At 43.0% G+C, this 11,743-nt stretch overlaps 1 protein-coding gene across 4 annotated transcripts in view; it reads left to right on the top strand.

The window, feature by feature from the left end:
* The window catches only part of TRPC1 (transient receptor potential cation channel subfamily C member 1), a 149,709-nt gene extending 139,692 nt beyond the window's left edge, over positions 1 to 10,017 (top strand). For all 4 annotated transcript variants that reach the window (XM_077488219.1, XM_077488220.1, XM_077488222.1 and 1 more), the window contains one exon: positions 8,288 to 10,017. In XM_077488219.1, coding sequence (XP_077344345.1) covers positions 8,288 to 8,515 — 228 coding nt within the window. In that variant the 3' untranslated portion in view covers positions 8,516 to 10,017. The remainder of the gene's footprint in view (positions 1 to 8,287) is intronic.
* The last annotated feature ends 1,726 nt before the right edge of the window (positions 10,018 to 11,743 follow it).

The raw sequence follows: 11,743 nt of genomic DNA on the forward strand, positions 1-11,743 counted from the left end.
GGGCTGCTTATTATGAGGGGCTCCCACCATCCCTGTGCTATGCTGACATCCTCCTGGGGCTGCTTATTATGAGGGGCTCCCACCATCCCTGTGCTGTGCTGACTTCCTCCTGGGGCTGTTCCTCTGCTGTGCATATTATGAGGGGCTCCCACCATCCCTGTGCTATGCTCATTATGAGGGGCTCCCACCATCCCTGTGCTATGCTCATTATGAGGGGCTCCCACCATCCCTGTGCTATGCTCATTATGAGAGGCTCCCACCATCCCTGTGCTATGCTGACTTCCTCCTGGGGCTGCTTACGGTGCAGGTGTCATTGCTGTATGTCACGCTGCTGATGTCAGTGCTCTCTATCACGGTGCTGTTGTCAGATGACTCTATCACGGTGCAGGTGTCATTGCTGTATGTCATGCTGCTGATGTCAGTGCTCTCTATCACGGTGCTGCTGTCAGTGCTATATATCACGTGCTGGTGTTAGTGCTTTATGTCACGCTGCTGATGTCAGTGCTCTCTATCACGGTGCTGTTGTCAGATGACTCTATCACGGTGCAGGTGTCATTGCTGTATGTCACGCTGCTGATGTCAGTGCTCTCTATCACGGTGCTGCTGTCAGTGCTGTATATCACGGTGCTGGTGTTAGTGCTTTATGTCACGCTGCTGATGTCAGTGCTCTCTATCACGGTGCTGTTTTCAGATGACTCTATCACGGTGCAGGTGTCATTGCTGTATGTCACGCTGCTGATGTCAGTGCTCTCTGTCACGGTGCTGCTGTCAGTGCTGTATATCACGGTGCTGGTGTTAGTGCTTTATGTCACGCTGCTGATGTCAGTGCTCTCTATCATGGTGCTGTTGTCAGATGACTCTATCACGGTGCAGGTGTCATTGCTGTATGTCACGCTGCTGATGTCAGTGCTCTCTATCACGGTGCTGTTGTCAGATCACTCTATCACGGTGCAGGTGTCATTGCTGTATGTCACGCTGCTGGTGATCATCTCCTGCACCCTCTTCTTTGCCTACCCTGACCTTCCCTCTCCTCCATTGCCTTCATGCGCTCCACAGTCCTGAATTGTCACAACAATTTCCCATATAAAAAAAGAATGCTTGTAGTTATCAATCCCAGATTCACCTCATACATGTGTTATGTCATTGGCCATGTGGTGGGACTATGTTTGCACAGCTATTAATTATTTTTTGGCTGCAAATTTGACCTGTAGGTTTGCGAAGTTCGCCTCCCATTGAAGTCAATGGGGCCCGCTGCGAACGTTCCGGTTCGCGAAATATCGGCCGCGTTCGCGAAACGTCCCATCGGAAGTTCGTCCATCACTAGTCATCAACATCAGGCATGAGTAAAATTGCAGCTTTATACGTTTTATATGGGTATAATACGTTCAATATATAATTTAGTAGAGATATACTGGATTATTCTTGTATAAAAATGATGTAAGATGTGGATAATTATATTTTTTGGAAGGTTTGTAATGCTATTTACAATTGACTGTAATTGTAAAGAGAAACTGCACTGCATGATTGTTGGTTCTGTAAAATAAAAGTCTAAAAATTTATAAAAATTATTGGAAAAAATTGCAGCTTGCTCTCCATATCCTATTGCTGAAGATCCTTCAGTTCCATCAACATCTGGCATGAGTGAAATTTCAGCTTGCCTTCTTCCATCTGCTATTGCTGATGATCCTTCAGCTCCACCATCTCCCACCTCCTCTCCCTCCTCTAGTCAGTAAATCTCTTCCCTGTTCACTCCATGCCAGCCCCTGTATGCCAGCTGTTGTACTGTAATACTGTACATTTCAAGGTACTGTACTGTAAGATTAAAAATGTTTTATTTACAGTATTTTTGTGTTAGTTTTTATGCATTATTTTTGTGAAGGGAGGCTGGAACAATATAATCCTACTCTTTCACAGTGTAATGGCCACACAGGTGACACAAGAAGGTGCAATGTCTTGATGCTCTCAAGTAGTGTCACCATCCTCTTTATTTAGTGTGGCAGGAGTGTGTGAATCACCAGAATTATTGTATACAATTAAATTTTTTTGGCAAGTAGAAAATTTTCTTTATTATACGGAGTTCTACTTTAAAACGTATTCAGTTACCTATATTCTAGTTCCTAAAGTGGAAATTAAGCCCTGCTAGATCACCTCACGCTGGCCTCTTTTGCAGATATAGCTATGTAAAACATTGAAAATAAGTGCCTATACTGTTTAAAATTCAGTAACACACTGTCTCACATTGCTTTGCACATGATCATAGTTACATAGTTAGTCAGGTTGAAAAAAGACACAAGTCCATCCAGTTTAACCTTAAAAACAAATAAATAAAATAAAAAAATATCGTACAATCCAATATACCCAATTTTATGCCCACAATTGATCCAGAGGAAGGCAAAAAAAAACCCCCAGCAGAGCATGCTCCAATTTGCTATAGCAGGGGAAATAAATTCCTTCCTGATCCCCCAAGAGGCAATCGGATTTTCCCCGGATCAACTTTACCTATAAATGTTAGTACCCAGTTATATTATGTACATTCAGGAAAGTATCCAGGCCTTTCTCAGCCCTTGTACACACGGTCGGAGAATCTGTCGGAATGAGTCTTATCGGACCGTGTCGTCAGATAATCCGACTGTGTGTGGTATGCATCGGACTGATTCCGTCCGAATCTCCGTCCGACCCAATTTTCCAACATGTTGGAAATATTTCCTGACCAACTGGGCCAGACGGACCTAATCCGATCATGTGTAGAGCATTTTCATCGGACCAAGTGCCACGCATGCTCAGATCAAATTCCTACATCAAAGCTATTGGCTACTAGCCTGAATGTAGTCCCATCGTAACGAAATTATGTCATCACGTTCTGAAAGATCGGATTTTTCGCCAACTTGGCCCGACCGTGTGTATGCAACAGTTTCGGACACAATCCGTCGGACTAAATCCGACGGGCAAAATCCGACGGATTTGGTTGGCAAAATCTCCGACCATGTGTACGTGGGCTTAAAGCAATCTACTGAGCTGGCCAGAGGAAGTAGATTGCTTTAAGCCCACGTACACATGGTCGGAGATTTTGCCAACCAAATCCGTCGGATTTTGCCCGTCGGATTTAGTCCGACGGATTGTGTCCGAAACTGTTGCATACACACGGAATAGACTCCTCTGACGGGAGTCTATTCCACATTTTCACAGCTCTTACTGTGAAGAAACCTTTCCGTATTTGAAGATGAAATCTCTTTTCCTCTAGACGTAAAGAGTGCCCCCGTGTCCTCTGGGTTGACCGTACAGAGAATAACTCAACACCAAGTTCACTATATGGACCCCTTATATATTTGAACATGTTGATCATATCCCCCTTATTCTCCTCTTCTCAAGAGTGAATACATTTAGTTCCTCTAATCTTTCCTCATAGCTGAGCTCCTCCATGCCTCTTATCAGTTTGGTTGCCCTTCTCTGCACTTTCTCCAGTTCCCTGATATCCTTTTTGAGAACTGGTGCCCAAAACTGAACTGCATATTCCAGGTGAGGTCTTACTAATGATTTGAACAGGGGCAAAATTATATCTCTCTCTCTGGAGTCCATACCTCTCTTAATACAAGAAAGGACTTTGCTCCCTTTGGAAACAGCAGCTTGGCATTGCATGTTATTATTGAGCTTATGATCTACCAAAACCCCCAGATCCTTCTCCACTATGGATAATGGATTAGCTGCTCTTTTTTTAGGCACTGTGCCAAAAATGTAGAAGCTGATCTGCTGAAAGCCTAAAGATTTACTGCTGTTCAGGGGCTATGAGTTTCCACAAAATGGCATCATCCAGCAAAAAGAAACAGGCACAATGCTGGAGGCAATTAACAGCACACACTAATTTTGGTAGCATAATTATTCATGTGGAATATACCTTATGTCCCTTGCTAAAGAACATTATTTTTTAGCAAGCTGTTATGGGTAAAGTTACGCTTTAATTATATAAGTATTATGTTCTGATGGGATGGTCATACATATGCTATCAAGTAAATTGTTGTTGCTGTTGACAGCTTCCCAGCTAGCAGGGCTCAATATCACCAGCTTATTGGGGTTGGAATGACATGATAAAATATACTGAAGGAAAGTGCCTCAATCTAAATAGGTAAATAGAAATAGGGGTGGGTACCATCATCCTTACACTTAAAGGTATGGGGGATGTCAGGAGCTACTCCAAAAATCTGCCATGGCAGATGGCCACCACCTGGGGACACTATTCCACCCAGCATCTTAAAGGTCACTGGTTGCAGGGGAACTGTCAAGTGGCATTGTCCTGACTGACCTGCCTGGGGCTTAGTCCCCACTTATAACTGCTGCAGAGGCTTTGGGTTTGATATCCTAATCCCCGGGTTTTACCTATCATATGTAATTTATTGATACTGCATTCTTCCAGTGCCTCCCATGTTCGCCGTGGGGGGACTACCCAATTTTTGGGTGCCTGATACTGTGCCGCCTCAGGGGCGTACCTAGAGCATTTGGCACCTGGGGCGGATCCTACATCTGGCACCCCCCCCCCCCAATTTAAAATGAAAAAACACCCACGATTTATTTTCCATTTTCTCAAGAATATTTATTGTATACAGCACACGACTGGATTCTGCACCCTGTATATAGGACATATCTGCATTCTGCACCCTGTATATAGGACATATCTGCATTCTGCACCCTGTATATAGGACATATATGCATTCTGCACCCTGTATATAGGACATATCTGCATTCTGCACCCTGTATATAGGACATATCTGCACCCTGTATATAGGACATATCTGCACCCTGTATATAGGACATATCTGCATTCTGCGCCCTGTATATAGGACATATCTGCATTCTGCACCCTGTATATAGGACATATATGCATTCTGCACCCTGTATATAGGACATATCTGCATTCTGCGCCCTGTATATAGGACATATCTGCGCCCTGTATATAGGACATATCTGCATTCTGCGCCCTGTATATAGGACATATCTGCATTCTGCACCCTGTATATAGGACATATCTGCACCCTGTATATAGGACATATCAGCATTCTGCGCCCTGTATATAGGACATATCTGCATTCTGCACCCTGTATATAGGACATATCTGCACCCTGTATATAGGACATATCTGCACCCTGTATATAGGACATATCTGCATTCTGTGCCCTGTATATAGGACATATCTGTATTCTGCGCCCTGTATATAGGACATATCTGCACCCTGTATATAGGACATATCTGCACCCTGTATATAGGACATATCTGCACCCTGTATATAGGCCATATCTGCATTCTGCACCCTGTATATAGGACATATCTGCATTTTACACCCTGTATATAGGACATATCTGCATTCTGTATATAGGACATATCTGCATTCTGCACCCTGTATATAGCACATATCTGCATTCTGAAATCCCCCCTCCCCCATCAGGTCAGCTACACTATACACATGGGAGGGGGTGATGGACACAGCAGTCACCCTGACTCCCCCCCCCCTCAGACCAGCACAGGGGTAGACACAATACTACAGCCTCTTCTTACATCAACCCCCCCATCAGCTACACTATACACATGGCAGGGGGAGGGGGACACAGCAATCACCCTGACCCCCCCCCCCCAGACCAGCACATGGCAGGGGTAGACACACTCCTCCAGCCCCTTCTTACATCAACCCCCCCCCCCCAATCAGGTCAGACAGCTACACAATACACATGGCAGGGAGATGGAGTGGTGGATATAGCAATCACAGTCACTGACCCCCCCACCTTAGACCAGCACAGGGGTAGACACAATTCTGCAGGCTGCAGCCTCTTCTTACATCAATCCCCCCTGCTCACCACCTCGGGCTCTCAGTCGGCTAGGGAGGACTCCTATTCACTGTGTGGAAGCAGCCACCCCAGCGGAGAGAGATGAGACAGACACACACAGGCAGCAGCAGTGGTGGGTGGAGGCGGAGCTAGCAGGAGGGAATACAGTCACTCACTGAACAGTCTGGAACAGTCCATTGTGGCCATGGCACGGGGGTGTTCTAAAAAAAACTAAAGTGAAAATGAGCAACCAGAGACAGCAGGGATGCCCTTGAGATGATCTGACGGTGTCACCCCCGACTTGGGTGCGGAATGCACTCCCATATCAAAGTCACTTGGCCACTGACACCCCCCCAAAGTGTGGCACCCGAGGCGGACCGCACCCCCCGCCCCCATATTGGTACGCCCCTGTGCCGCCTGTGACCCTGTTTGGGTTTCCATCGATGTATAAGGTCAATTCCTCCTGAAATTTATTTGCAAAACATGTAGAGGATCACATTTTGGACCTACATCTCCGGAGGCTCCACTTTCTTGTGGGGTTCCCACTGTTTAAGTCTGTATTACTGTGCTATTGTATGCAATTAATACTTTTTTAATATTGCTTGTATTAATGTGTATCAAGTTGTTTTCTACAATAAAAAATATATTTTTTTTATATTCAATTGTCCACTTCCTGGGTACTGAGATAGTCTATTTTCTCTTTGTCATGGGGCATTTTTTAGAGTAGCTCCTGACATCCCCCATACCTTTATCACAATAACATATATGCTAATTAGGACATGAATGTGATGAATGGCCTGGAAATTCTTTTCATCCTGGACCATGGCTGAAGTGCATGACCTAGCAAGTATAAATCATGTAGATCTTTGTGAATTGTTACTGTATTTATTCATGGCTGTGTAAAGTATGAGCCTATGAACACAGGTGGTAAAGAATATGAGATAAGAGCAACTGTGTAGGAGCATCTGCAGAATAAATGAATCAGCCAGTAAACCCACAATGTACGCCCTCTTACAATTCAGGCTTATGCTGCAGTTTTCCACATATGCCAGATGATGCTTGTTAACTCATTCTACTTCTTTTTTTTAGCATGCTGTTGATACAGGTTTACTTATTTATTTGAAAGATTCTGAGGATAACTCCAGTTAGAGCTTTTGTTAACCATTGAATTCTGTGATCACAGATATCTGATTCTGCTCCATTGGCTTCTAGCTGCTCCATCTAACAACTGCCCTACAGGGCAGGGGCGGACTGACCATTGGCCACTCGGGCACTGCCCGAGGGCCCCGGGCCACTAGGGGGCCCCATCAGGGTTACCAGCCTCAGTAAAACCAGGGACAGTATGTAAAAATCTGTGTTTTTTTTTACATCTGTCTCTGAAATGTCCCTTACCGACATCCTTTTGGTCTAAAAATCCCAAGATTATAGCTGCCCCGCCTCTCCGGTACCTTCTCAGCCAATAGAAACATGTCTGTGTATACTGTGTGTACATGTATGTGTATACTGTGTGATTGTGTGTGTGTGTATACTGTGTGGCCCCATAAACTCGGATTGCCTGGGGGCCCCCTAATCTCCTATTTCCCAGGGGGCCCCATGAGTTGTCAGTTCCCCCCTGCTACAGGGTGACACTGTGATAACATGACAGCTGTCACCAAACAGCCAACAGTGATGTTTTATTCTGTTCAGCCAGCCTTGTGCTCCAGACATCCCTATCAGACAGTAAACTAGGTCTTCAACCTTTATTTCATTAGTAGCACAGCTGGCTGATTGGACTAGTCAGTATGTTCATTGTTGGCCCATATGCACCCTTCCAGTCTGAGGACTGCTGTGAAGGGTATTGTAGGTAGGTTACTACTCAAAATAACAAATCCCTTGGCAGTTGAAACAATTCAAATATAGTCTATTTATAACAGCAGTAGCAACCAGTTACTGCACATGCAGTGATAGAGCCCATGAATGTAAACCCTAAGGCCTCGTTCACACCACGTGCAGAGATGTATGTTTTTCTGCATGCGTTCTGCAAGTGTACAAAGAAAACAGTTGTTTTCTAAGTGCGCTGTTCACACAACAACACTAATATCGTGTGCAGATTTTTTCTTTGCATGAATCTGAAGCCTGTGTGCAGTTTTCCATGCAGAAAAAAACTTATGTGACATCAACATTGTAGTGTGTACAGAGCACATAGAGAACAATTTATTTGTTGTACCCTTGCAGAAAATATATGTTTCCATATCTCTGCATAGAAAAAATCCACACGTGATATCAGTGGTATGGTGCGAACAGCACATAATAGAAAACAATTGTTTTCTTTGTGTTCTTGCAGAGACATATGTAATAAATACGCATATCTCTGCACATGGTGTAAACAAGCCTATGCAAGTCAAATCTGCTTGTTTTTTCATCCGTTTTTATGCACTTATGGTGTGAGGCCTAAGAATGGTGTCTGACTATGCTGGATTTTTTTTTTGCTGTTGCAGGAATGGAAAAGTCTCAGGCAGAAGAGAGATGAGAACTATCAGAAGGTCATGTGTTGCTTGGTGCATCGCTACTTGACTTCAATGAGGCAGAAGATGCAAAGCACTGACCAGGCCACAGTGGAAAACCTAAATGAACTCCGTCAGGATCTGTCCAAATTCCGCAATGAAATGAGGGATCTGCTTGGTTTCCGGACCTCAAAATATGCAATGTTTTATCCAAGGAACTAAAAACATCAACACAAAGCGGAACTTCTGTCCAGGAGAGTATTGTGCTGATGACTTCTTGCACTTGTTTGTGTCAGTATTTTATAGTCTCACACTTAAGTATTTATTTACAAGTACATCATGTATGATTCATTATAGTTCCATATTACAACCTGAGTTTGACATTTATTATTCTATTATAAAATGTTATTTTATTAACAAAATATTCATATATGCACAAAGCAGGTATGCTGCCTGGTAAATTTTGTATAACTATGATCCATGATGGACATGGACTATGATCCATTTTCAATTTTTTTAAATGTGATCACTTGATTGCTGCTAAAGGTCAGGTTATTTCAAAGTCATGTGAAGAATACCATTGATTTACAAAAAAAAAAACACGGTTTATACATGCAGCTAATGAAATTGTAATTATCTATTCACCATTATTTAAAGCCACAGTCAATGTATTTATTAACCACTTCAATACAGGGCATTTTCACCCCCTTCCTACCCTGGCCAATTTTCAGCTTTCAGCGCTGTCACACTTTGAATGACAATTGCACGGCTATGCGACGTTGTACCCAAATTCAATTTTGATAATTTTTTCCCCCACAATTTGAGCTTTCTTTTGGTGGTATTTCATCACCTCTGCGGTTTTTTATTTTTTTCGCTGTAAACAAAAAAAGACCAACAATTTTGAAAAAAACACAATATTTATTCGTTTTTGCTATAATAAATATCCAAATCTTTTTTTTTAAAACAATTTTTTTCCTCAGTTTAGGCCGATATGTATTCTTCTACAAGTCTACACTAAGTGTATATTGATTGGTTTGCACAAAAGTTATAGCGTCTACAAAATAGGGGATAGATTTGTGTCATTTTTATTATTTTGTTTTTTTTACTACTAATCTGTGATTTTTATCATGACTGTGACATTGCGGTGGACAGATCGGACACTTTTGACACTATTTTGGGACCATTGACATTTATAAAGCGATCAGTGCTATAAAAATGCACTGATTTACTGTATAAATATCGCTGGCAGGGAAGGGGTTAACACCAGGGGGCTCTGAAAGCATTAAATGTGTGTCCTAGGGAGTGATTCTAACTGATAAGGGGAGGAGACCGATCGGTGTTCCTATATACAAGGAACATACGATCAGTTCACCTCTCCCCTGACAAGACGTGGATCTGTGTGTTTACACACACAGATCCACGTCCCTGCTCTGTGATGAGCAATTGCGGGTGACCGGCGGACATTGTGGGCACATGCATCGGGTCCCCTGTAATACGGTGGGTGTTCGCGCGATCTTCGCAATGCTGGGAAGCCGAGGACATCATATGCCACCTGGAGGGAGGGAGGGTTCCTGCGGCTGTCATTTTACTATGGCCCTGCATGGAAGTGGTTAAAGACAGCTTATTAAAATTTCTGAAAATAGTAAATAATTCAATAGTAAATTTTAATGTAATATTTCTAATAATCTGCTGTTTAGAAAATAAAATCGAATTAGTTGCCACAATTTACAGCATATTTTTTTTCTTTTTGGCTGTGCTCTGTGTTTTGAAAATGTCCCTATATTTGTGTCCCTGATTGGACTGTGACATAAAGGGTCCAAATTACGGTATATATTACAAAATATTAAATGCAACACTTTTGTGTTTGCCTCTATTTATCATGAGCTGAACGCAAAGATCTACGACATTTTCTATGTACACAAAAGGCCTATTTCACTCAAATATTTTTCACAAATCTGTCTAAATCTGTGTTAGTGAGCACTTCTCCTTTGCCGAGATAATCCATCCACTCCACAGGTGTGGCATATCAAGATGCTGATTAGACAGCATGATTATTGCACAGGTGTGGCCACCATAAAAGACCACTCTAAAATGTGCAGTTTTATCACCCATTCAAATGCCACAGATGTCACAACTTTTGAAGGATCATGCAATTGGCATGCTGACTGCAGGAATGTCCACCAGAGCTGTTGCCCCTGAATTGAATGTTCATATCTCTACCACAAGCCGTCTCCAAAGGCGTTTCAGAGAATTTGGCAGTACATCCAACCGGCCTGACCAAGAGTAACCACAGCAGCCTATGACCTCCACATCCAGCATCTTCACCTCCAAGATCATCTGAGACCAGCCACCCTCACAGCTTATGCAACAATCGGTTTGTATAACCAAAGAATTTCTGCACAAACTGTTAGAAACCACTTCAGGGAAGCTCATCTGCATGCTCGTCATCCTCATCGGGGTCTCCACCTGACTGCAGTTCGTCGACGTAACTGACTCGATGGCATATGGCACTTTGGAGAGGTGTTCTCTTCGTGGATGAATCCTGGTTTTCACTGTACGGGGCAGATGGCAGTGTGTATGGTGTTGTGTGGGTGAGCGGTTTGCTGATGTCAACATTGTAGATTGAATGGCCCATGGTGGCGGTGGGGTTATGGTATGGGCAGGAGTATGCTATGGACAACGAACACAGGTGCATTTTATTGATGGCATTTTGAATGCACAGAGATACTGTGATGAGATCCTGAGGCTTATTTATCCACGACTATCACCTCATGTTGCCGCATGATAATGCACGGCCCCATGTTACAAGGATCTGTACACAATTCCTGGAAGCTGAAAGCATCCCAGTTCTTGCATGGCAGTATACTCACCAGACATGTCACCCATTGAGCATGTTTGGGATTGGGTTCGGGTGAGTGTAAGGGGGGCTGAGGGGTAGCTGTACACTGAAGGTTTTTACCTTCATCCATATGAAGCATGAAGGTAAAAAAACTTTCAGCCTTTAGAACCACTTGCAGGCTTGATGAAAACCGATGTCTCCTGAGGGCACAAAAGGTATCTGGCCCGGTGACCTTTTAATTCTAATTAATACCTCCAAGGGTCAGCCTCAGACAAACTAAGTAAAGCTAAACATGGTGCTAAATACGCAAATTGTACTAACAAGCTTGCAGAATTATAATAATTTAAAACTAGATGTTCTCATTCTTGCATACACTTTGGCTTGGTTGGCTGTCTTTAACACATGCAGTCTTCTATTAAACACTTTTGAATGGCCTCGCTATTACAGGTTTTTTAAAACAACATTTTAAAAAAAACAAGTTTTCCACCAAAATATTATTTATAGTTAATCACATAAAGGCATGTCCAGCAACACGTAGGCATTTCATCTAAGAACTTTTTCACATTAAGGTATTGAAAGCCACAAATTAAAACTAACATGATTTTCGGTTC

This window comes from Lithobates pipiens, unplaced genomic scaffold (genome assembly GCF_037356315.1).
Source record: "Lithobates pipiens isolate NorthernLeopardFrog02 unplaced genomic scaffold, aLitPip1_a1.2 Scaffold_18, whole genome shotgun sequence".
Lineage (NCBI taxonomy): Eukaryota > Metazoa > Chordata > Amphibia > Anura > Ranidae > Lithobates > Lithobates pipiens.